Source organism: Suncus etruscus, chromosome 14 (genome assembly GCF_024139225.1).
Source record: "Suncus etruscus isolate mSunEtr1 chromosome 14, mSunEtr1.pri.cur, whole genome shotgun sequence".
Classification (NCBI taxonomy): domain Eukaryota; kingdom Metazoa; phylum Chordata; class Mammalia; order Eulipotyphla; family Soricidae; genus Suncus; species Suncus etruscus.
Genome location: NC_064861.1, coordinates 93,318,588 through 93,343,210, shown reverse-complemented (window position 1 = coordinate 93,343,210; position 24,623 = coordinate 93,318,588). Strand labels below are relative to the sequence as shown.

The following is a 24,623-nucleotide window of genomic DNA, read 5'->3' as shown; positions in this document are numbered from 1 at the left end:
TGCGGGCTGCGTGGGTGGGTGGGAGCGTGCGTGGCACGGACGGAGCGGGCAGGGCGCAGGGCCCAGAAGGGACAGGTGGGCTCTGGGGTCTCGGCCCGCTTCCCCTGTCATCTCTCCCTCCTCCTGTCTCTGTTCTGTCTCTGTCCCTTTGTCTCCCCCCACCCCGTTGGTCTCCGTCTCTAGCGGGGACGGTGCACGGACATGCGCAGACGCATTTTTCTCCATATGCGCGGAAAGGCTCGGGGAAGCTGCAGTGGGAGGGAGGGCGCGTGCGTGCATGGTCGTGCGTGTGCGCGCGTGTGCGCGCCCGCGTGTATGCGCGTGCTCACACGCACACGCGTATATGCACGCTTAGGGTGCGCATGTCCTGCGTCCGTGCATGGAGGTATCATGAGTGTGCGCGTGTGTGTAAGCGTGTGCGGGCTTGGCTGCGTCCCCCCGGAGGGTGTGTCCTGGGCCGTGTCCTGCAGCGGACCCACCGTGGAGGAAAGGGGGCCCAGTTGTGAGGGTGTCTGAGCCCCATCACTGCTCCTGCCCTTGGCCAATCCTGCCCCTCCCCGTGTTTCTCTGCAAATTGGGGGCTTCCGGCAACACCCCCAGGGCCAGGGCCCATGTCTGTCCCTTGGCTTAGTGTTGGGCCTGATTCTCCGCCCTGCCAGCCGGCCCAGGTCTATGGCCCTTCTCCAAGCGAGAAGCGGGGGGCCAAGGGGCTGTCTCTGGGCTCAGAGAACCCGTGCTAGTCCCACGCCTACTCTGCGTGCTCCCCGCGCCATGCCTGTGGGCCTGGTCCTCTGCTGGGCCCTGTCGTGGGTGACCCCGAGCCCCGCTGCCCCCATGCCTATGGGAAGGACTCGCACTAGTCCATGCCCGTTCTGGGTGCCTGGGAGGGCACTGCTGGGCGCCCCCCTACCCTGCCCCGCTGGTCTGTCCCTGCCCTGTGTCCCCACCCTCCAACCTCCCTTTTAGAAATTAGGCGAAATTTTAAGTGTTTTGTTTTGCGGACCACACCTGACAGTGCTCAGGGATCCCTCCTATCAGGGACTGGGAAGGATCCTATGGGATGCTGGGGATGGAACCGTGGTCGGCAGTGTGCAAGACAATCCCCCCCGACTGTGCTATGGCTTGGGCCCTAGAACTAAGTTGTGTGTGTGTGTGTGTGTGTTCTTTTAACTCAGGTCTGTTTCATTTATTTGGGAGAATGGCCCACACACCCGTGCCCCAGGATCACCCAGGTGGGGCTGGGGACCCCTCTGCCTGGTTGCACCCAGGGAGAGGTCGCAAACCGGCCCCACCAGGCTCTTGGCACCTTCCTGCCCTGGGCTCGCTTTCCCGAGTGGGGCCACTCGGGCTCCTCCCCGCCTGCCAGGGCACCGCGCGCGCCCCTCACCCGTGTCCCTGTCTCCCCGCAGCGCCCCGCCGTCCGCACGGAGCATGAACATTGAGGATGGCGCGCGCCCGCGGCTCCGCGCGCCCCCCGCGGCCGCCCGCTAGGATGTGGTGGCCCCGCGGGGCGCTGCTCTTCCTGTGGCTCGTGTCACCGCCCCTGGGCGCCGCCGCTGCCTCCGGGGGCGCCCCGCCCGCCACCTCCTGCCCCGCGGCCTGCTCGTGCAGCAACCAGGCCAGCCGGGTCATCTGCACGCGAAGGGACCTGGCTGAAGTGCCCGCCAGCATCCCGGTCAACACGCGCTACCTGAACCTGCAAGAGAATGGCATCCAGGTGAGCAGGGCGCGGGGACACGGGCCATGGCTGTGTGCCGGACAGGCGTGGCCTCACCTTGGGCAAGGGGGGTGGGGCAGAGCCGCGCTAGGTTGCATGGAAAATGGGGTCTTTGGGGGGGGGGGCGCTGGAAACGCGGAATGAGGCGCCAAAGCTGAGAGTCCTGGGGTGCGCCGGACGGGTTGTGGGGCACTGATGGCGGATAACGCAGGCCCTGGGCTGAGCCCCTCTGGCTCTCTGCCCCTCCCGACCCCTAAGGCGGCCCCACCTTTTCCACCAAGACCCAGATGTGCAGGGGACCCACCCCCTGCTGCAGAGCGGCCAAATGAGCAGGGGATGTCCTGGACCAGACCCCTGTGGCTGTGGGGCCCTGGGGTGGCTGCCAGGGCCAGGAGGGTTCCCCTCTACACAACTGCAAAGATGTCAGGGGGCTGGAGAGGTAGCATGGAGGTGGGGCGTTTGCCTTGCATGTAGAGAAGGACAGTGGTTCGAATCCCGACATCCCATACGGTCCACCGAGCCTGCCAGGAGTGATTTCTGAGAGTAGAGCCAGGAGTAACCCCTGAGCGCTGCCGGGTGTAACCCAAGAAACAAAAACAAACAAACAAAAAAAAGCAAAGCAAAGATGTCAGGGGTGTTAGCTCTGGCTAGCAGAATCCAGCGCTCCCTCCTTCCCGTGCGTCTGTCATCTCTCCATCCTCTGGGGTCCTGGGAAGGCCGCCCTGTCCCTCAAACAGGAGACACTGCTGCTGCAGGTGCCTCAGCTCCTGAGATGCTGCGCTCTGTGCCCAAAGGTGTGGGCAGCTCCTCTCGGCTGGCAAGGAGAGTGTGACGCTGTGTGAGAGCGACAGTGTGAGTGTGACACCGAGTGTGACAGTGCGTGAGACAGTGTGACCATGTGTGACAGCGTGTGACAGTATGTAAGAGTGAGTGTGATCATGTGTAATGATGTGCTCGCCTGAGCCAGAAGCTCTCCCAGTGCCCCCCCCACCCTCTGGTGTTGCCTGTGGGTAGCCAGAGGACAGGTGTGCTGGCATCGTCCAGCCCCCCCCCCCCCCGTGTCCCCCTTACTCTCTTACTTGGTTCAGTGCATGTTCCCACCATGGAACCAAGAGTCTGGATCACAGAGAGGGACCCTCATGACAGGCAACACGAGACATAGGGGCTGCTGTTTCTGGGCAGAAATAGGGTGTGGGGAGTCAGACACGGAACAGACGTGGGGACAGATGCGAGGACCACATGGGGCCTGCCTGGTTTGGTGGCAGGTGAGGACCCAGTTTGTGCTGACTTTGGGGGGCCTGGGCTGGGCTCAGGGAGGCCCCAGGGGTCCGCGATGAAACTGGGACTTCACAGGCTTTCCTGGGCAGACCCCCTCCCCTCGAAGTCAACCTGAGTGGCCCTCACATCCTGACCCCCAATTCCGCATCTGTGATCCCAACTGAACACTTTCTGGGAGGCTGCATGACCACTCCCTGGGGACACCCAACACCTACCTCAGGTCTCCCAACCCCAGGGGTCCATCCCCAAGGGCAGAAAGTCTAGAGCGGCCCCCTCTCACCTGTCTGGGATTCGAGAGGAAAACACTTGCGCCTTTCCCAGTCCCCATCCCGTCCCCAAAGTGAGCTGGCCGGTGGGTGTTCAAGCCAGAGTTCCCGTCAGCTCTGAGCTCTGAGTGCTGTGCGGTCGCTGGGCCCAGGCCGTGGGTTTTTTAATTATTCATTACAAATTGAAGGCGAATTAATTTAGCAAAGGCTTGAGCGTCCCTGTGTGGGAGCTGGGGCAGAGCCTGGGGTGGGCTGGGGGTGGGGGGCAGACTACGCCCCATAGTAGGCCAGAGGCTCACTGGCCTCAGTTTCCAGTGTCTGCATCCCGGGGTGCTGACCCAAGGTGTATTGGGGTGAGAGGGAAGAAGGGAGAGCAGGGAGGAGCAGGGAGGAGCCCATGGTCTGTGTCAGGGACTGTCTGTCCACACACACACACACACACACACATGTACCCTGCTCATGTGTGCCCATGTGTAAACACGTGTGCCATGCAGTGGGCTGGAACCCACCGGTGCGTGTCCCCTAGCCTGGCAGTGGGGCCCGGGGAGTGTTCTGGGTCTTGGAAGCCGCAGGTGGTTTCCAGGTGGTCCCTGGGCGCTCACCTGTCCCCGCACCCCGCTGCACCCCAATATCTCCCTCAGGGGCACCCAGGGCTTTTCCCGGCCTGCAGTGCAGTGGGGTACAGACCACGCGGGAAGGTTGGGACTCCAAGGTCCCCCAAAGAGGCCCAGAGTCACCGGCAGCAATGGCGGTGGCCGAGGAGGCGATTTTCAGGGCCAAACGCTAAAAAGGCACTAGCAGAGCCAGCACGGGTGCAGAGGGTATGAGTTGTCGGGGCTCCCCGAAGCCCGGAGAGGCGCCTCTGAGGTTCAGGAGTCTCCCTACTTTGGTTTGGGCTTTGGGGCCGCACCGTGCGGTGCTCAGGGCTGCCTCCTGGCGGGGCTCTGGGGGGCCCTCCGGGTGCCGGGTGGAATGCAGGTGGGCGTCTGCTTGCGGGGGTCGGCTTGTGGCCTGCTGGCCCTGCGAGCGGAGTCGGCCTTCCACGCGTCTCCGCACTGGGGCGCTCGAGCCCCAAGTGTGCGAGCCGGCGCCTCCCTGAGCTGCTGCTGCAGAGGGACCGGCCGGAGACCCCGCCCGCCCCGCCGGCACCCGCAACCCGGGTTCTCCGGAAGGGGGGCGAGAGGCCTCTCCGGGCAGGGGCTGGCGGGGGGGTCTCCGCCTCCCCCGTGCCTGTCCGCGCCCCGCTCGCCCCTGCAGGCCCCGTCCGCTTGTCCGGGCTTGTCCGCCGAGACGGTCCTACCCGCCCTGTGCCCACGGCTGCTGGCAGCGGCGGGGAGCCGGCCTTTCCTTTGTCTCCACTCGCTCGCCCTGCGCGCGCGTGCTTGTGTGTGTGTGTGCGCGTGCGTGCGTGCATGTGTGTGCATGCGTGTGTGTGCGTGTATGTGTATGCATGCGTGCGCGCGCGCCTGCCAGGGTGCGTCCGTGTGCGATGGTGTGTCGGTGCGCACGAGTGTGCGTCTCTGCTCATGCGCGCGTGAATGTGTGTGCGCGCGCGCGTGCGTTTGCGTCTCCGCGTCTGAGTGCGCGCGTGTTTCTCCCCCGCGTGAGCCTTGCGCTGGTCCCTGCGCGCGCGCGCGCCTTTAGAATCGTGTGTCCGTCTGTGGATATGCGCCCAGTGTGTCTGTGTCCAGGGCCTTGAGCATGTGTGCGCGGCTGTTTCCCCGCGCTGTGGCCGATGCTCTTCCGAAAAGTGCCCCCCCCCCAACCCAGACAGCTGAACTTCGGCAGCCCCTGAGCCACCACCAATCCTTCCCGGGGTCCCTCAGATGGTGCCTCTGGACACCCGGCCCCCATCTCCCAGCAGGCTCTGCTAAGCCTAAAGAACAGCGGCGCCGCTTTCTGGGCCGCTCTGGGTCCCGGAGGCCCGCCAGGGGCTTGGGCAGGCCATGAGCACAGAAGCTGTGGACAGGTGGGGAGGGGGTCGTCGGTCCTCAGGAACCCCTCAGTTCTTCCGGGAAATACCTAGTAAGGAGCCCCAAAGTTTCCAGAAAGAGCTTGACAGCTGAATGTGGGCTCAATGCCCACCAACCCCCCTACTCTTCTAGCCCACAACCCCGAAGAGGTGGAAACCTCCTGGCAGGACGGAGTGGAGAGTGGTTGCCCTAGGCTTCCCCTTCCTGGGTTCTTGGAGCCAGCACAGACACCACGCTTGGGGCCCAAGGGGGAGAGCAAGGTGCTTTCTTCGGGGTTTCATTGTCGTGCTGGGCCCCATCCCAGCCGACCAGTTGCAGGGTGAGCGCCCCAGTGTGGAGGCTCCTGGAAGGCGGACTCTATTCTCAGGGCTAACAGAGGCCGGAAAGACCAATCCGGTGTGATTCCCGGGCACTTTATTGGTTCCCCTGATCCTGCCTGGAGTGATTTCTGAGACCTGAGCACCGCTGGATGTGGCCTCAAAACCAAACTAGGGAGACTTTTTTTTTTTTGTACTTGGGCCACACCCGGTGGCGCTCTTGGGTTATTCCTGGCTCTGGTCTCGGAAAGCACTCCTGCCAGGCTTGGGGGACCATGTGGGATGCTGATGTTCCAACCCGGTTTGGTCCCAGATCAGCCATGTGCAAGGCAAATGCCCTACCGCTGTGCTATTGCTCCAGCCTCTAGTCCTAGGGAGATCCCTGAACCGCAGAGGTACCTCATGCACCCCAGGGTTCCCCAGTCCCCGGGTGACTGTGGCATGAAGAGGGCCAAGAGCCCTGGTCTCCCACTGTTCCCCAAAGCCCTCAGCCCACCCACTCCCAGAGACTACAGGTGGGAGTTCCCCTCCTGAACACCCCAACCTCAGGCTCAGTCCCTCTCCTGGGTGTGGATAAACAGCCCAGGGACCCCAGTTCCATGTCTGGCTCCAACCGCAGCACTTCAGGGCCTCTTGCTACCACCAGGAAATAAGGGGCCAGGCAGGGTCCCCAAGTCGTCCCTATTGCCCTCCTCAAATCATGCCCCCGGCTCTCGTTTCTTCTTGACTTTGGTTTCTGGTAACACACCCAGAGGTACTCAGGGCTACGCTTGCCCAGTGCTTTGTGTTACTCCTGGATCAGTGCTCTTTTTACTCCCTGTCCAGTGCCTGTTGTTACTCCTGGCCCTGTGCTCTAGGTTTCTTCCAGCAATGGTCCAAAAAGTTCACACTGACTCCAAAGCCCTGCTGAGTGCTGCTGGGTATGGCGCAAAAGCCAAAAAGTATTGTTTCATTTAATTAAGGAAGCGTGATCTACGAAGTTATCGATAGCTGAGTTTGAGGCACATGACATTTATTTGCTTATTTATTTGGAGTTTTGGGCCCCACACTTGACGATACTCAGAGTCACTCCTGGCAGTGCTCAGGAGACCCTCTGGGATGCCGGATCAAACCCCAGTCAGTTGCTTGCGAGGCAAACACATGCCCTCCCCGCTGTGCTGTCACTCTGGCCCCTTGGTATATTCTATTTCAACACCAATCCCACCGCCAGTGTCACTCCCTCCACAGTGCTCCTGTCTCCATCTCCTCCACCTGTGTCCTTGGCAGACACATGACCAAGCTGGGTGGTCGCAGCTGAGCTCTCCTGTCTCCAGGGTGGACAAGTCTGTGCTTTGGCTGTGGAGCTGCTCTGCTCTCCCCCAATCGCCATATTGCCAGAGCCCAAGTCCTGCCCCCCATCACTTCCCTGGCTCATCTTCTTCCTTCCTGCCTTAATTTCTTTCTTCCCTTCTCTGTCCTTCTCCTAAGCTCTGGGATCAAGGGGATCTAGGCATACCCCCCTTTAATTGCTTCCTCACTCAATTGTTCTATAGGCCACAGAGAAGTGAGATTATCCTGTATTTTTTGTTAATTTATTAATTACTATTTTGTTCATTTGGGGGCCATGTTTGCCAGTGCTCAGGGTTTACTCCTGACTCTGTGCTCACTCAGGGATCACTCCTGATGGCTTCAGGGGACCTTATAGGGTGCTGGGGACCAAACCGAGGTTGGCCTCCTGTGAATCAAGAGCCTGATCCCGACAATTTTTTTTGTTTGTTTGTTTTTGGGCCACACTCGGTGATGCTCAGGGGTTACTCCTGGCTATGTGCTCAGAAACCGCTCCTGGCTCGGGGACCATTTGGGATGCCGGGGGATTGAAACTGGCCTGTCCTAGGTTAGCGCGCACAAGACTAGTGCCCTACCACTTGTGCCACCACTCTGGCTCCTCAGTTAAATTTTTAACTTATTTTGTTTGTGTTTGGGGGCCACACCCAGCAGTGTTCAGGGATCACTCTCAACAGGGCTCGGAGAACCATGTGGGCTGCTGGGGATCAAACCAAAGCAAAGAAAGCGTCCACCCTCATTCCTATCCCTAATGCCCAACCCACAGTTAAATTTTGTTTACACCCGGTGATCAGGAGTTACCCCCTGGCTCTGTGCTCAGGAAAAGCCTGGCAGGCTTAGGTCCCTATGGTATGCCGGATATCCAACATGGTCAGCTACATGCAAGGCAAGCACTGGCCCCTCTGCTGTCCTGCTGCTCCGGCCCCCATAGTTAAATTTTTAACAAAGGACTTCTGGAAGTCTGGGCAACAGGGATTCAGAGCTCAGACAGGGCTGAGACCATCCATGTGGTCCTAGACTTAGTGCCGGTGAAGGGCACCTACCTACTTCTCTGCCACCAGAACCGCCCAGCCCCTGTCTGCAACACTACCCCCTCGGTGATCACAAGCAATGTTCCCATGCTCAGAGTCTCTCCCATGTGCACCCCGAGCTATGCTGACAGGGCTGAGGCTGGGCTTCCCTAAGATCCCTCCCATCAGCCTGGCTGGAGGCTTGACATATTGTCGGTGCTCCAAGTATTGTCTGTCGGAATAGCAGATAGACTCCTCACACCCCAGACAGCCCCTCCCATCCCAGTTTGGGGGACAGGCATGCCAGGGACACCCCCACTTAGATCCGGGACACACCGGCGCAGTCTTGGTTCTGCGGCTTTGCAGCTGTGACATTAAGGGCGAATGATGTCCCCGTCCCTGGCTGGAAGCCACCAGGCCTGGTGATGGCAGGAGGCCCAGGAGTGGGTAACCCCGGGTGACCCAGCTCCCACACGGTCTTCCTGAGCCCAGGCCTCGGACGTCAGCCTGGAACTGGCACTTCATTACATAGAGCTGTCTGCCCCCGTCATCTGACCATAGCAGAGTGGGGGGTGAGGGTCCCGTTTATCTGTCCGAGGCAAGAGAAACTGGCTGACTTTGGTTTGGTCTTCAGGACAAATGTTAAGGGAAACCTCCAAAAGGAAAAACAAAAAACAAAAAACAGGGCTGGGGAGAGGACGGGGTTAAGGCATTGGCCAAGCCAACACCCAATATGGTTCCCTAACATGGCCAGGAGAGACCCCTGAGCACAGAGCCAGGAGTAAGTCCTGAGCACTGCACAGAGTAGCCCCCAAATCAAACCCAAACCAACCCAGATTCTAGACTGAACTCAGACCGGAAGCAAGGAGAAAGAGATGCCCTCCAGCAGGGCAAGGCAGATGGGCTGGCTCAGCCCTCTTGGCTAAAAAGACTTGAGCCCCAACAGACCCTGGAGACAGGAGGATCAGGAACCCCAGGGGGGCAGCTCTGGGTGTTGGCACTGCAGGATGCACCGCCCACCAGTTTCCACAGAACAATCCAGAGCGCCCTCCACCATGCACCCCTGCAGCCGAGTTTTCAGGGTATGCAGGTAATTGGGGTGTTCCCAGGGCCTGGACTAAACAGGAAGTGGACCCCTTTTCTGGGCAAAGTGGGCAGGTGACTCTGAGCCCTCCTTGAAACAGGTTTTTGCTACCCAAACTCTCCGTCTCTGTCTATCTCTCTCCCCTTCCCCTGCCTTGCATGGCCGCTCTTTCCCTGGCTCCCTTTGCCAATACACCATCCGTGAGGTGTCACCCAAGTCACGAGAGTGCTGTTGTGGGACTAGACCCTATCCGGCCATTGTGTCCCCTCACAGACACAACATGTCTGAGGTCCCTCTGCTCTGGGCAGACACAGAGGCCACAAATGCCATCCGGGGTCAGGAGGACATGGTGGGGGGGGGTCAGTCCACATTTGACTGCACCAAAGCACCAAACTTGCTTCCCAACGGGACTTTCTGAGGGGAAAGAAAAGTTTAAGGATAGAACTTCAGGGCCAGAAGACAGCACAGCGGGGAGGACGCTGGCCTTACATGTGGCCAAGCGAGGTTCAATACCTGGCACCCCAAGCCAGCAGAAGTGATCCCTGAGTGCAGAGTCAGGAGTGAGCCCTAAGCACCTTCAGGTGCAAACAAACAGGGTTGTGGAGGTATTGCGGTACAGGAGTGAAGTGGTCTGCCTTGCGCACAGTTGGGGTTTCATCCCAGATACCCCAGAGGGTCCTGAGCCCTGCGAGGAGTGGGCCCTGAGCACAGAGCCGCGAGTCAGCCCTGAACATATAGACTTGCAAGTGAGCTCTGAGCACAGAGCCGCGAGTCGGCCTGAACAGACTCACCAATGGGCTCTTCTCAGAGCGGGGAGCGAGCCCCAAGCGCAGAGCCAGAACCGCACCCTGAGCCCTACGAGAGGCGGCCCCCGGCCCCTCAGGGCAGCGCCGGGTGCGGGGGGGGGGGGGGCCGCGCCCTCTGACCCGCATCTCCCCCTTCCTCTCCCCCCCACCTCCCCGCCCGCCCAGGTGATCCGCACCGACACCTTCAAGCACCTGCGGCACCTGGAGATCCTGCAGCTGAGCAAGAACCTGGTGCGCAAGATCGAGGTGGGCGCCTTCAACGGGCTGCCGAGCCTCAACACGCTGGAGCTGTTCGACAACCGGCTGACCACGGTGCCCACGCAGGCCTTCGAGTACCTGTCCAAGCTGCGCGAGCTGTGGCTGCGCAACAACCCCATCGAGAGCATCCCGTCCTACGCCTTCAACCGCGTGCCCTCGCTGCGCCGCCTGGACCTGGGCGAGCTCAAGCGGCTCGAGTACATCTCGGAGGCGGCCTTCGAGGGCCTGGTGAACCTGCGCTACCTCAACCTGGGCATGTGCAACCTCAAGGACATCCCCAACCTGACGGCGCTCGTGCGCCTCGAGGAGCTGGAGCTGTCGGGCAACCGGCTGGACCTCATCCGGCCCGGCTCCTTCCAGGGCCTGAGCAGCCTGCGCAAGCTGTGGCTCATGCACGCGCAGGTGGCCACCATCGAGCGCAACGCCTTCGACGACCTCAAGTCGCTGGAGGAGCTGAACCTGTCGCACAACAACCTGATGTCGCTGCCGCACGACCTCTTCACGCCGCTGCACCGCCTCGAGCGCGTGCACCTCAACCACAACCCCTGGCACTGCAACTGCGACGTGCTGTGGCTCAGCTGGTGGCTCAAGGAGACCGTGCCGTCCAACACCACCTGCTGCGCGCGCTGCCACGCGCCCGCCGGCCTCAAGGGCCGCTACATCGGCGAGCTGGACCAGTCGCACTTCACGTGCTACGCGCCCGTCATCGTGGAGCCGCCCACGGACCTCAACGTCACCGAGGGCATGGCGGCCGAGCTCAAGTGCCGCACGGGCACCTCCATGACCTCGGTCAACTGGCTCACGCCCAACGGCACGCTCATGACGCACGGCTCCTACCGCGTGCGCATCTCGGTGCTGCACGACGGCACGCTCAACTTCACCAACGTCACGGTGCAGGACACGGGCCAGTACACCTGCATGGTCACCAACTCGGCGGGCAACACCACGGCGTCGGCCACGCTCAACGTGTCGGCCGTGGACCCCGTGGCGGCCGGGGGCGGCGTGGGCGGCGCGGGCGCGGGCCCGGGCGGCGGCCCCGGGGGCGCGGGCGGCGGCGGCCCCGGGCCCGGCGGCGGCTACACCTACTTCACCACGGTGACGGTGGAGACCCTGGAGGCGCAGCCCGGGGAGGAGGCCCTGCAGCCGCGCGGCACCGAGAAGGAGCCCCCGGGGCCCACGACCGACGGCGCCTGGGGCGGCGGCGCGGGGGGCGGCGGCGGGGCGCGCCCCGGGGAGGCGCTGGGCGCCGCCGCCGCCGCCGCGTCCACCACGGCGCCCGCCCCGCGCTCCTCGCGGCCCACCGAGAAGCCCTTCACGGTGCCCATCACGGACGTGACGGAGAACGCGCTCAAGGACCTGGACGACGTGATGAAGACCACCAAGATCATCATCGGCTGCTTCGTGGCCATCACCTTCATGGCGGCCGTGATGCTCGTGGCCTTCTACAAGCTGCGCAAGCAGCACCAGCTGCACAAGCACCACGGGCCCACGCGCACCGTGGAGATCATCAACGTGGAGGACGAGCTGCCGGCCGCCTCGGCCGTGTCGGTGGCGGCGGCGGCCGCGGCGGCCGGCGGGGCGGGCGTGGTGGGCGGCGACAGCCACCTGGCCCTGCCCGCGCTGGAGCGCGACCACCTCAACCACCACCACTACGTGGCGGCCGCCTTCAAGGCGCACTACGGCAACCCGGGCGGCGGCGGCGGCGGCGGCGGCGCCAAGGGCCCCGGCGGCCTCAACTCCATCCACGAACCTTTGCTCTTCAAGAGCGGCTCCAAGGAGAACGTGCAGGAGACGCAGATCTGAGGGGCCGCCCGGGGGAGCGGAGCGGAGCAGAGCGCCGACGGACCCAGGGCTCCAGGGCTCCAGGGCTCCCGGCCCCTCGACCCAGCGCCCCCCGCCCGGGACGGACACAGGGACTCAGGATCCCCCCCCCGCCCCGGGCCCTGGAGAGGAGGATTTTCCGAGGGGAGCCCCGTCCCCTCCCCACCATCTCCCCCGCCCTTTTACGGTTCATTTTTTTGCAGTTTGACGCCTGACCCGCCCTCCTCCCCTCTCCCCCCAGAGAGACAGCCGAGCCCCCCACGCCGCCCTCCGCGCCCCTGCCCAAGGCACTGAGCCCCTTCCAGGACACCCCGCCCCGGTGCTGGGGGTGGGGGCGCCCCGACCCCCTCCCTCGGCCCCTCAGCCTTCTCCTGCCCCCACCCACGGACTCTTTTGATACTGAAGGGAGGTTTGCGTCGACGACTACCTGCTCTGTAATTACTTTAAAAAAACATGGAAAAAGTAAAAAAATATTTTTTTTTTGGTCATGGAAAGGATTGCAAGAGAGAGGACAACCAAGTGTTCCCTGGGGTAGGGGGCAGGGAAGCAGAGTCGGGGGCCTGTGTGTGTCATGGGACGAGAGCGACAGCACAGCACAGCGGGAAAGGCGTTGGCCTTGCCCACGACCAACCCGGGTTCGATCCTCAGCATCCCGTAGGGTTCCTGAGCCTGCCAGGAGTCATTTCAGAGCACAGAGCCAGGAGGAACCCGAATGCTGCCATGGGTGGTCCAGAAACAGGAGGGCATCTCTGGGCATTTTGGCCTCTTCAGTTCCCCCACCCTGGCCATGCACCCCATCTCCAAGCAGAAGAAATGGGAGGCTGTGAATCTTCTCTTCTGGGGGCTCCCGGGGCTGCCCAGGGCCATATAAGGCCACCGTGGTCACCTCGGGCCTGGGAAAGCCAAATAGGGTCACGAGTTCGCTCTCCGCACAATCGCCCCTAAGAGCCCACAGTGTCTACGCAGCAAAAGCTGCGGTGGGGTGGGCAGAGCCGGGTGTTAGCGCGCCTCCCCCCACCCTGGCCCCCTGCCCAGTCGTCCTGTCCTCCCACGGTCTCTAATCTCCCAGAATTCCTCCCTTATCTGGCACTCAGCTCAAGCACTGGTGGGGGGGACTCCCAGCCTTGGGCTCTGCCTCCAGGCACCCCCTCCCTCCCAGACCTGGGATCTTGGGCTCCTCTCAGGCTTCTGGGGGTGGGAAGTGGGGAGAAGGAGCGAGGGAGAACATACGGGGGGGGGGGAACATACAGGGGACATGGAGGGTGCAGGGTCAGCCACTGAGATGCTAGGAGGGAGCAGGCTCATGGCCCCAGACCTGGGCTGGGGGGTGCAGTGGCCCCGCAGACAGGAGTGGGGGGCCCCCAAGATGAGTGAAGGAAAGTGGCAGGTCAGGACGTGGCAGCTGGGGGCAGAGCCAGGCTCCCCCACCCTCCTGCCAGATCCAGTTTCCATGACAGCCCGGTGGGAGGCCAGGAACCAAGGTGGCCCAAGGATAGGAGTCCAGGGGTCACCACAGCTCGGAGAAGGGGGGGCTCAAACCCTAAACTCAGCCCCAGGGGTCTCCCGGAGCCTCTGGCAGCAAATCCGTACCTGAGGCCTCAGTAGCAGCGGGAGGGGGAAGGACGGATCACTGGGGCCGATGTGCAAAGGTCAGCGGCCGGGCTGCTCAGGAGGACGGAGAGAGGGGCAGAGAGACAGAGGGACAGATAGACAGACGGGGCTCCGGCATGGCTCCCAACAGCAGCCCGCGCAGGGTGGGGGTGTTGGGCTTTGGCCGCCTCGGTGAGTCCTGCACTGCCCTCACCTCCTGTGCACCCCAACACATTTCTGGGGCTTCTATGCGTGCTTCTTCCAAGCTCCCCGCTGCAGGGCCAGCAGACATGTCCTACCCAGAACCTGTGGCCTTCCCCACCGGCCCCAGAGAGCCCCCTCCTCCTTGGGTCTGTCTCCCCCATCTCTATCCCCACACCCCAGGGTCCTGCCCGCTCTCAGTCCCTGCCCCCCTCCCCAGGACAGTCCCTGGTCTCCCACCTGCTGAGCCAGGGGCCAGACCTGGGCTTGGAGCTGGTGTTTGTCTGGAACCGGAACCCAGACCGCATGGCGGGGCTCGTCCCTCCTTCCCTGCAGCTCCAGAACCTTGCGGAGCTGGGGGAGAGGTCAGTGCCTCCCGTGAGTGAGTGGGGGCTCCCCCAGAGGCCAGTCCTGACACCCCTGGGTCGCTGGGGCAAGGGACACCGTCCTTGCCCTCACTGGCTCCGGTTCACCCCACTGTGCACAGGAATACAACCCCATCCTTGCTGGGAGTGAGAGCTAGGGTCCCCCCCATCCATGGGCCCGAACATCCCTCCAGGCCGGCCAGGGTCTCTCCCTCCTCCCCTTCCCAGGCACCCGGACCTCGTGGTGGAAGTGGCTCACCCCAAAATCACCCAGGAATTTGGTGGCGGGATCCTGCAGCATGCAGACCTGCTGGTGAGCCCCGCTTTTCCGCCCCACCACACCCCTCCCGGCCTGCACCCCACCGGGCTCAGCACCGCCACACTGCACCCCCCAGGTGGGGTCCCCCTCAGCCCTGGCGGATGCGAGCACTGAGCAGCAGCTTCTGGAGGCGTCAGGCCGCTGGGGCCACTCCGTGTTCGTGGCGCGAGGGGCCCTGTGGGGCACAGAGGACATCGCCCGGCTGGACGCGGCTGGGGGCCTCCAGGTGAAGCTGCACTGGGCTCCCCCTGAGCCGGAGAGGGGCCCGGGCGCCCGCGGCCATGCTGACCCTCACCCCTCCCTGCCCAGAGCCTCCGGGTCACCATGTCCACGCACCCCGCCGGCTTCAGGCTGGAGGGGCCCCTGGCCCAGGTGAGCTGCTCCGCGCCCCGCACGGTGCTCTACGAGGGGCCCGTCCGGGGCCTCTGCCCCCTGGCCCCCCGCAACTCCAACACCATGGCGGCCGCCGCCCTGGCAGCCCCCAGCCTGGGCTTCGACGGCGTGATCGGGGTGCTGGTGGCCGACCTCAGGTGAGCGCCTAGGCAGCGGGAGGCGAGTGGGGTGCGGTGGGCTGGTCTGGGGGCCTCACAGCTGCCCCGCGTCCAGCCTCGCCGACATGCACGTGGTGGAAGTGGAGCTGCGCGGACCCCCGGGCCCCTCGGGCCAGAGCTTCGCCGTGCGCACTCGCAGGGAGAACCCCGCGCAGCCGGGCGCCGTCACCGGCTCGGCCACTGTCACCGCCTTCTGGCGCAGTGTCCTGGGTGCGTCCCCCTGTCCCCCGATCGTGCTGGGGGGGGTCCCCCTGTCCCCTCCCCTTTCTCTGACACGGAACCTTCCTAACTAAGCAACCACCACTTGGCACTGGGTCTGCATCCAGGGCCTGTCTCTCTCTCTCCTCTCTCTCCTCTCTCCCTCTCTCTTTCTCCTCTCTCTCTCCCCTCTCAACTCTCTCCCCTCCCTTCCTCCCTGTCTCTGTCTCTCCGTCTCAAGGCCTGGCTCGCTCTCCTTTCTCTCTCCTCTCTCCCCTCTCTCCCTTCCTGTCTCTGTCTCTCTCCGTGTCTCTCTCTTCTCTCCCTCCCTGTCTCTGTGTCTCTGTCTCAAGGTTTGGCTCTCTCTCCTCTCTCTCTCTCCCCCCCTCTGCCTTCCTCTCTCTGTCTCTGTCTCTCCGTCTCAAGGCCTGGCTCGCTCTCCTTTCTCTCTCCTCTCTCCCTTCTCTCCCTCCCTGTCTCTGTCTCAAGGTTTGGCTCTCTCTCCTTTCTCTCCCCCCTCCCCTCTCTCCCTCCCTGTCTCTGTCTCTCTGTCTCTCCGTCTCAAGGCCTGGCTCGCTCTCCCTTCTCTCTCTCCTCTCTCCCTTCCTGTCTCTGTCTCTCTGTCTCTCCGTCTCAAGGCCTGGCTCTCTCTCCTCTCTCCCCTCTCTCCCTTCCTGTCTCTGTCTCTCTCTTCTCTCCCTTCCTGTCTCTGTCTCAAGGCCTGGCTCTCTCTTCTTCTCTCCTCTCTCTCTACCGGTGGTGCTCAAGTGTCACTCCTGGCGGTCACTAGGGGGACCTTGGGGGAGACCCTATGGGTGCCAGGGATCGAACCAGGGCCGGGCAGTACTCTGTCTCCAGCTTTTCACTCTCCATCGCCCCTGCAGGTTGCTGCCAGCTCCCCTCCAGGCCGGGGATCCAACTCTGCTGAGAAGCCTGCGCCCTCCTGCACCACCCCTCACCCGGGCCCGCAGCTGCCCCGCCTCAGTTTCCCCGGAAATCCCCAATAAAGACCAGGCCCTCTTCTCCACTTTCTTGCGGCCCTGTGTGACGTCAAGTCTGCCCTGCTGCTCTCTGCCCTCCGAATCCAGCCTCCGAGCAGCAGGGGGCGAGCGCGTGCGCGTGCGCGTGCGCGAAGGGAGGGGGAAGAATCGCCCTCGGCCGGGCTCACTTCCGGTGTTCGCCGCAGTGCCCGACGGGAGTTGTAGTCCAGCGCCCCGGCCCGGCTATGGACTTCCGGGCACTGCAGCGGAAGCCGGAACCGCCCCCAGGGCAGGCCGGGAGTCGTAGTTTCGGCCGCGGGGCCCGCCGGGAGCTGTAGTCCGCCCCGTCTGCCCAGTCAGCGCGGGTTCCTCGCCCGCCATCCGGATCCCGAGAGCCGCCGCCCCGGGGGGGATGCGGAAGCCCCCGGTTGCGGGGAGCTGAGCGGCAGGCGGGGTGAGGGCGTTGCCGGGGCAACGGGCGAGCGCCGCGCCGGGGAGTGCGGGGGCCCGGGGCGGGCCGGGCAGCGATCGCTCCGGCACGGGGTGGGGGTCGGGGCCGGGGCCGGGTTGCCAGGCGGGGGCGGGGCGTCCCCGTTGCTAGGCAACCGGAAGGGGACCCTCCCCCCGAAAACCTAGAGTCGGGCAGGAGGAGCCTCCGCGGCTGTCAGTCTCGGGAGCAAGCCAGGCTTTCCGGGGTGGGGGCTCGGGGGCGGCGCCCTTGGGGACCCACCAGGCGGGGGTCCTGCATCCCGGGGCCGGGAGATGCTCCGTTGCTAGGCAGCCGCATCAGGACCCTCGCCTGGGCCCTCCGGGATGCCCCCGGGCAGCGGCGAGAGAGGGAGCCGAGCTTCCTCGTCCTGCCAGCAGGTGTGGGGGGACGCCCGGGGGTTCGGGGGCCCGGGGGGGCAGCGTAGAGTCGGGGCTCGGTGCCCCTGCCTGATGCACGCCCTCGCCGCGCGCAGGAGGCGGCGCGGCCATGTCCCAGCCCCCCTCGGTGTACCACGAGCGGCAGCGGCTGGAGCTGTGCGCGGTGCACGCGCTCAACAACGTCCTGCAGCAGCAGCTCTTCAGCCAGGAGGCGGCCGACGACATCTGCAAGAGGTGCCCCGCACCCCGACACCTGCCAGCCACGCGCCGCACCCCGCCTGCCCCCGCCCAGTCTCTGGGGGTCTGTGGGGAAGCCTCCCCCGTGGGCACCGCTGTCTCCCCAACTGCCTCTGCTCAGGCTCATGCTGTCGCTCTCCCGCACAACCGGGCTCCCCTCACTCTCTGCCCTGCCTAGGGAGCCCCCTGAATTCCGCCGCGCGCCCCTGGGCCTTTGCAAGCCTGTGCTTTGGACTGGGGCAGCCCGGAATGGCTGGCTAGAGGATCATGCACCGTCTTATCTGGCAAGCACACGCGGCTCCAGCCACACCCCACACACACACTGTTTCCCGGGCCCCCCGTGCTGTCCTCTCTAGGAGGGCCCACTTGCACCCCACGCACCCACCTAGCAGAGTCTCAGCCCCACAGACTGCTTTGGGCTGAGTTTATTCCACTCTGCAACACTCCAAGCTGGGGTTGAGGGTTCAGGGAAGCTCTCCAGCTCAGGGCCCTGCCAGGGAGAGAACAGTGGGGCCGCTGTTTGTGGGGAAGCCAAGGGCAGGGGTGGCAGGGCACCCACACACACACCCACACACCCACACACACACATACACACACAACAAGCTTGGACAGCTGGGAGTGGCAGGAGCAAGGCGGTGAGCTGGGAACAGGTGGCTGGAGTCAGCGTGGCCAGATCCTGGGGGCCTCTGGGTCTGGCTGAGGTGGGGCTGGGCCCAGGGGTGCTGAGCCCCGAGAGGGCTGGGATCGGGGTGGGGGATGTGTTGGCTGCAGAAAGAGCCCCAGATTCTGGTTCCTGGCTGAGAGCAGGGAATGCACAGATGACCCCCCCCCCTTTCTGGGGCTTCCCAATTCCCCCGTCTCTCCTATCTCCCACTCAGGCTGGCCCCGGAATCCCGGCTGAACCCCCATCGCAGCCTCCTGGGCACCGGCAACTATGACGTCAACGTGATCATGGCCGCCCTGCAGGGCCTGGGCTTGGCGGCTGTGTGGTGGGACCGGCGGAGGTGGGCAGCGTTGGGTGTGGGGGCTGGGGGTCCACTACCCAGTGGGGCTCAGGACATCAGGGACTGGACCAGGACAGCCACCACTTGGGCCTGCACTCTGGCTCCCAAAGGGCTGGATGTGGCAGAATGTAAAGGCCGGATTACTGGAGAGGCTGGAGCAATAGCACAGCAGGGAGGGCGTTTGCCTTGCACATAGCTGATCCCATAGGGACCACCCGAGCACCTCCAGGAGTGATTCCTGGGCACTCCAGAATATGGCAAACAAAAGGGATCTGGGGGCCGGAGCAATTGCACAGCGTGGGAAGTGTTTGGAAGCGTTTGCCTTGCAGAGCCAGGAGGAACGAGCTCCTGAGCCCCTGAGCACTGCCTGGTGTGGCCCAAAAACTCCCCCCCCCAAAAAATAGGGGTATTGTGGGAAGGCAGATCACAAAACAGGTGGTGGGTGATCGGTAGGAGACCCCGAAAGGGTGGACAGTGGGACTGGCTGGACAAGTGGACCACCGGTGGGTGTCTGGCCCAGGCTGAAGGGCCAGCGTGTGGCTCCTTCCCTGGGGCAGGACAGGGAGGCGCCGAAGTGGTGGGGGTCAGTGGGAGCCTGGGTGGCCCCGGGGCTGCATCGTACTCTCTGCCCCCCCAGGCCGCTGTCCCAGTTGGCGCTGCCGCAGGTGCTGGGGCTCATCCTGAACCTGCCGTCGCCCGTGTCCCTGGGGCTCCTGTCGCTGCCGCTGCGGAGGCGCCACTGGGTGGCCCTGCGCCAGGTCGGGGGCGTCTACTACAACCTGGACTCGAAGCTGCGGGCGCCCGAGGCCCTGGGCGATGAGGCCGGCGTCAGGTGCGGGGGCCCGGCCGGAGCCCTGAGCCTCCCCATACCCCACTCTCGCGCGCGGCCCTGCCTCAGTTTCCCCGTTCCTCCGTGCAGGGCCTTCCTGGCGGCGGCGCTGGCCCAGGGTCTGTGCGAGGTGCTGCTGGTGGTGACGAAGGACGTGGAGGAGCGGGGGTCCTGGCTGCAGGCCGACTCGGCGACGCCCGCGCCCAATAAAACTGCCACTGGCTGAGCACCCCGACTCGCTCTTTCTCTCCCTGGCCGCCCGCCCTGCACCCCGAGAGCCCCCAGCAAGACTTGGGTCGGACACTAGAGGGCCACAGAGACTGGAGCGAGAGCATCCTGGAGTGGGGGGAAGGGGAGCAGCAGAGAGGGGGCCCCCTGCCTTGTGCACCCTGAGACGGGGGTTCTGGGGGTCTGGGGGACTTCCAGAAGCTGGGGAGCAGAAATATCCCCAGAACTGAAGGCGGCTTTGCAGGAGAGCAAAGAAAAGAGGGAGGGGCGGGGAGCTAAAGACCCCTATAGGCGGGGGCAGGGGTGTCAGATGGGGTGCACACCCGGAGGAGGAGGCAGAGAGGGGTTCACCCCCTTCCAGAGGGAGGCTGGTTGGAGGAAGTGTGACCCTCGGCCCAGGGCAGAGCAGGGGTTCTGTGAGGCCCCCGCAGAAAGGGGGACCCAGAGGCACAGCAGGGGGAAGGGGGCAGGTAGGTCCAGCTGCCATCAGCAGCTCCCCTGGTTTATCTGGGGGCGCCCACACCCCAGAATCCTGGCCCTGAAAGCCGGGGGCAGACCAGGGGGCCTGGGCCCAGGAGCCCCCACAGCACAGCTCCCGACCCCAGCAGGCTCCGGGGTGCTGCCTCCCCCAGACAGCCAGGCGGGCCTCAAGGGCTGCTATTCTGGGCGCCCAGGCCCGCGTGGCCTAATATGGGCTCAGGTACTCGCCCCTCCGCCACTCGGGCTCCCAGCAGGTGTGGGGCGGGGGGGACGACGGGGCGCAGCTGCCGGGGCGCTGACAGCTGAGGCCCGATTTAGCTCCGGCCAGATAAGGGGGCGTCCCCGCCCCCAGGGCGGCCCTTAAATCTCCTTGTGGGAGCCCAGGGGCGCCCCTGAGACTGCGCAGGTGAGAGGCCGGTCCTCCTGCAGGACCCTCTCCGGCTCCCCCTCTCCCCGGCACCCTCTTTCCCTCTCTCCGTCTCATTCTCTCGCCTGCTTTCCCTCTGTCACCGTTCCCCTCTCCGTCTCTCACTGCCTTGCCCTTTCTCTCTCACCCTCATGATCTCTTTCCCTCTCGCCCTGTCTCTCCTCTCTCTCTTTTCCCTCTCTCTCTCTCTGCCCTTGTTTCCTCTCTCTCCTTTCCTCTCTGTGTCTTCCTCCTCACTCCTCTCCGGGCTCTCTCCTTCCTCTCCACACTCACTTCTGCTCTGGGCTCCGTCCTCCCTTCTCCTCGAAATCTTCACCCGACTCTCCTCCACCCTCCTTTCCCTTTCCTCCCCTTATCTTCCCCCTCCATTCACCTCTGCTCTCCTCCATTCTTCCCTTCCACTCTCCTCTGTCCTCCCATCCAATCCTGTCCGCCCACCACTCTACTCTCCTCCTCTCTCTTCTACTCTCCTTCCTTTCACTCTCATCTCCCGCCACTCTCATCTAATTCAAGCTTCTCTTCTCCAGTCTCCTTCCCTTTCCTCCATTCCTCCACTCTTCCCTTCCACTCTTCTCCAATCTCCTCTCTCCTCTCCTGCTTCCTCTCTTCCTTCCACCCTCTTCTCTCCTCCACTCTTGTCTGATTCACTCTCCTCCCCTCTCCCCTCCATTTTCTTCTTCCACTCTCCTTTTCTCTCGTCCAATCCTGTCTGCCGTCCACCCTCTACTTCCCATGTTTTCTCCTCTCTCATCTCTCCCCTTCCTTCCATTCTCATCTCCCTCCACTCACCTCTCTCTCCTCCACTCTTCCACTCTTCTCCTTTACTCTACTTCTCTCCACTCTTCTCTCCCCTTCCGCGTTTTTTCTCCTCCACTCTTGATTCACTCTCCTCCCTTCTCCCCTACATTCTTCTCTTCCACTCACCTCCATCTTCCCCTCCTCTCGTTCACTCTCCCCTCTTTGCCCTCCTCTCTCCCCCCTCTCCCCTCTTCACACTGGCCTCTCCCCCCTCCACTCTCCAATTTCTCTCCCAACCCCCATTCGACTCTCCTCCAGTCTCTCCTTCATTGTTGACTGTCTCCGTCCTCCTCTTCTCCCTCCTCCCTTCTCCCCATTCTCCTCCTCTGCTCTCTCCTCCTCTGCGTTCCCCCATTCTTCAGCTCCCCGGCTCTCCTCACCTCTCTTCCACTCCTGTCAGTTCCTCTCTCTCTCTCTCTCTCTCTCTCTCTCTCTCTCTCTCTCTCTCTCTCTCTCTCTCTCTCTCTCTCTCTCTCTCTCTCTCCCACTCTTCTCCCCTCTCTCCTCCCCTCCCCTCTCCACTTTCTCCTCCTGTCTCTCCACTCTCCTCACCTTCACTCAACTGTCCTCTCTCCTCTCCCCTTCGCACCCCTCCACTTTCCTCTCCTCTCTCCTCCCTCTGCCCTCCTGCAGCTCCAAGAGAGGCCGCACCCCTGCTGCTGTTCTGAATAAAGCTATTTCTCTCCTCAGCTCTCTTCTCCTTCCTCCTTTTCTGCTCTGCGACTGCCTGGGAGGGTGGGATGGGGGGCAGCACAGACAAGGGGGGGACTGTTGAACCCAGCTGCTACTGGGTGCCTTCCTGAGCTTGCCTGGGTGTCCCATTCAGATGGACTCGCAGGCAAGGACGGTGCAGCAGGGGGGCTCCACACCCATCTGTGCTCCTGGGCTACTCCTGGCTTGGTGCTCCTGGCTGGTGTTCCCCCAGGGATGGGGGAACAGTTGCTGGGGGGGGGGGCTGGAACCTGGAACTGGCTTCAACCTGCTTGTAAAGCCTCTGCTCCCCGTCTCCCTCCTCTCCAGGAGGAGGCGACTCCCTGCAACCTACCCCAACCCCTCTATTTGGGGGCCCAGTATGCCTTTCTTAAGCGCTTGCTGTTTGTAGGGGATACAAGCCCTGCCATGGCGCATGCTCCCAACTATGTGGCTGTCCCCAGGTCTGGTGGCCTGCCGGTGTCCCTGCAGCCCCAATGTCTCAGAGTGGGGTGGGGTACACGTGATCAGCACCAGCTGTAGTGGGGGGCATGCCTGGCATTGGATGGGCCTAAGTGTGCCCCACACTGGGCAGCGGGCATCTTAGGGGCGCTGGGGACTCGACTGGCACCGGGCCCCCAGTTTCCCCATCCTCGGTCCCTTCCCCCTTCCTGCCTGTCCTTCCAGCCTTTCTCTGGGCTCATCCCAACCTGAGCCTTCCATCTTGGCTTCACTTGATCTCGTCTCTCCTGTCTCCCTCCTCTGCTTCGTGGGTGAGGCGCACCCAGGTGGCCCCCAAAAACTGCTCTCTGCTCCTGCGTGGGGACTCACCCAAGGGGCCTCCAAGGGGGCCACGAGATGCAGGGATGGAGCCCTGCTGAGCCCCAAGTGCTCACCCCTCTGTCTCCACCTTTCCGTCTCTCCTCTCTTCCATCTCTCCTCTCTGCTGTCTCTCTCTCCTGTCTGACTCTCCTCTCATTTCTCTGTCTCTCCTCTTTCCTGCGTTGTCTCCTATCTCTATCTCTCCCATCTCATTCTTTTTCCTCCTCTGTCTCTGTCTCTGTTCTCTCCTGTCTCACCTCTCTGCAGTCGCTATCTCTCCTGTCTCTCCTCTCTTGTCTCTTCTCTTCAATCTCTCTTCTGTCTCTCCCATCTGTCTCTTCTATCCCTCCTGTCTCTCCTTTGTTATGTTTCTTCTATCTCTGTTTCTCCTCTCTCCTCTCAGTCTGTCCTCTCCTATTTCTCTTCCTGCCTCTCCTCTGTCCTTTTCTCTATTGTCTCTGTCTCTTTCCTCTCTGTCGCTTCTCTTTCCTGTCTCGTTCTCTCTCTCTCCTCACATCTCTCCTCTTTCTTTGTCTTGTTTCTCCTCACCTCTTTGCGGTCTATCTTGCCTGGCTCTTTTCTATTCTGTCTCTCCTTTCCTATCTCTCCTCTGTCTCTCGCTCTCTGCTGTCTCTCTCTCCTGTCTGACTCTCTCATTTCTCTGTGACTCTCCTCTCATTTTTCTGTCTCTCCTCTTTCCTGCGTTGTCTCCTATCTCTATCTCTCCCATCTCATTCTTTTTCCTCCTCTGTCTCTGTCTCTGTTCTCTCCTGCCTCACCTCTCTGTAGTCGCTATCTCTCCTGTCTCTTCTCTTCAATCTCTCTTCTCTTCTGTCTCTCCCATCTGTTTCTTCTATCCCTCCAGTCTCTCCTTTGTTATGTTTCTTCTCTGTCTCTGTTTCTCCTCTCTCCTCTCAGTCTGTCCTCTCCTATTTCTCTTCCTGCCTCTCCTCTGTCCTTTTCTCTATTGTCTCTGTCTCTTTCCTCTCTGTCGCTTCTCTTTCCTGTCTCGTTCTCTCTCTCCTCACATCTCTCCTCTTTCTTTTTTTTTTTTTTTTTTTTTTTTTTTTGGTTTTTGGGCCACACCCGTTTGACGCTCAGGGGTTACTCCTGGCTATGTGCTCAGAAATCGCCCCTGGCTTGGGGGGACCATATGGGACGCCGGGGGATCGAACCGCGGTCCGTTCCTTGGCTAGCGCTTGTAAGGCAGACACCTTACCTCTAGCGCCACCTTCCCGGCCCCTCTCCTCTTTCTTTGTCTTGTTTTTTTTTTTTTTTTTTTTTTTTTTTTTTTTTTTTTTTGTGGTTTTTTTTTTTTTTTTTTTGGGTCACACCCGGCAGTGCTCAGGGGTTACTCCTGGCTCCATGCTCAGAAATTGCTCCTGGCAGGCACGGGGGACCATATGGGACGCTGGGATTCGAACCGATGACCTCTTGCATGAAAGGCAAACGCCTTACCTCCATGCTATCTCTCCAGCCCCTTTCTTTGTCTTGTTTCTCCTCACCTCTTTGCGGTCTCTATCTCGCCTGGCTCTTTTCTATTCTGTCTCTCCTTTCCTATCTCTCCTGTCTTTCCTCCTCTCTCTTTTTTGTCTCTCCTTTCTCCTGGCTCTCTCTCCTCTGTACTGTCTCTCCCTCCTTCCCCTGATCTCTATGCTTTATTGTCTCTGTTTGTCATCTCTTATTTCCCTTCTCGCTTGTCTGTTTCTCCTCTTTCCTGTCTCTCCTATCTCTGTCACTCCACTCTCCTGTCTCTCTTCTCTCCTGTCAAATCTCTAGTCTTTATCTCTCCCGTCTCTCTTTCCTCTCTTCTCTTCCATCTCTCTTCTCCTGTCTCTCCCATCTATTTCTCCTATCTCTCCTCTTTCCTTTTTTGTTTCTTCTCTCTCCTCCCCTCTTTCCTCTCTTCTGTCTCAGTCTGTCCTCTCCTATTTCTCTTTCTGTCTCTCTTCTGTCCTATCTCTCTTGTCTCCCAGTCTATCTCTTCTCTCCCTGTCTCTTTCCTTCCTCTCTTGTTTGTCTTTTTTTTTTTTTGGGGGGGGGGCTACACCGGCTTTGCTCAGGGGTTACTCCTGGCTGTCTGCTCAGAAATAATTCCTAGCAGGCACGGGGGACTATATGGGACACCGGGATTCGAACCAACCACCTAAGGTCCTGGATCGGCTGCTTGCAAGGCAAACGCCG

The 24,623-nt window shown here is 62.3% G+C and overlaps 3 protein-coding genes across 3 annotated transcripts; all 3 read left to right on the top strand.

Moving 5' to 3' along the window:
- The first annotated feature begins 1,251 nt into the window (after nt 1-1,251).
- LRRC4B (leucine rich repeat containing 4B) lies at nt 1,252-11,853 on the top strand. The gene is made up of 2 exons (XM_049787013.1): nt 1,252-1,717; nt 9,940-11,853. The coding sequence occupies exons 1-2, from the start codon at nt 1,445-1,447 to the stop codon at nt 11,833-11,835; spliced, it is 2,169 nt and encodes a 722-aa protein (XP_049642970.1). The 5' UTR covers nt 1,252-1,444; the 3' UTR covers nt 11,836-11,853.
- A 1,722-nt stretch (nt 11,854-13,575) lies between these two features.
- Nucleotides 13,576-16,076, top strand: ASPDH (aspartate dehydrogenase domain containing). The gene is made up of 7 exons (XM_049787071.1): nt 13,576-13,635; nt 13,865-14,009; nt 14,238-14,322; nt 14,405-14,554; nt 14,638-14,858; nt 14,935-15,089; nt 15,962-16,076. The coding sequence occupies exons 1-7, from the start codon at nt 13,581-13,583 to the stop codon at nt 16,003-16,005; spliced, it is 855 nt and encodes a 284-aa protein (XP_049643028.1). The 5' UTR covers nt 13,576-13,580; the 3' UTR covers nt 16,006-16,076.
- Nucleotides 16,077-16,231: 155 nt separating this feature from the next.
- JOSD2 (Josephin domain containing 2) lies at nt 16,232-19,223 on the top strand. The gene is made up of 5 exons (XM_049787106.1): nt 16,232-16,511; nt 17,020-17,158; nt 18,040-18,165; nt 18,803-18,997; nt 19,085-19,223. The coding sequence occupies exons 2-5, from the start codon at nt 17,034-17,036 to the stop codon at nt 19,218-19,220; spliced, it is 582 nt and encodes a 193-aa protein (XP_049643063.1). The 5' UTR covers nt 16,232-16,511; nt 17,020-17,033; the 3' UTR covers nt 19,221-19,223.
- Nucleotides 19,224-24,623: the final 5,400 nt, after the last annotated feature.

Bases quoted from the DNA above. Each gene is read 5' to 3' on its own strand.
- LRRC4B (XM_049787013.1), top strand. From the start codon at position 1,445: ATGGCGCGCGCCCGCGGCTCCGCGCGCCCCCCGCGGCCGCCCGCTAGG. The intron at 1,718-9,939 runs GTGAGCAGGGCG...CCGCCCGCCCAG, and splicing joins TGCAAGAGAATGGCATCCAG to GTGATCCGCACCGACACCTT.
- ASPDH (XM_049787071.1), top strand. From the start codon at position 13,581: ATGGCTCCCAACAGCAGCCCGCGCAGGGTGGGGGTGTTGGGCTTTGGC. The intron at 14,010-14,237 runs GTCAGTGCCTCC...TCCCCTTCCCAG, and splicing joins CTTGCGGAGCTGGGGGAGAG to GCACCCGGACCTCGTGGTGG. The intron at 15,090-15,961 runs GTGCGTCCCCCT...TCGCCCCTGCAG, and splicing joins CTTCTGGCGCAGTGTCCTGG to GTTGCTGCCAGCTCCCCTCC.
- JOSD2 (XM_049787106.1), top strand. From the start codon at position 17,034: ATGTCCCAGCCCCCCTCGGTGTACCACGAGCGGCAGCGGCTGGAGCTG. The intron at 18,166-18,802 runs GTGGGCAGCGTT...CTGCCCCCCCAG, and splicing joins GTGTGGTGGGACCGGCGGAG to GCCGCTGTCCCAGTTGGCGC. The intron at 18,998-19,084 runs GTGCGGGGGCCC...TCCTCCGTGCAG, and splicing joins GGCGATGAGGCCGGCGTCAG to GGCCTTCCTGGCGGCGGCGC.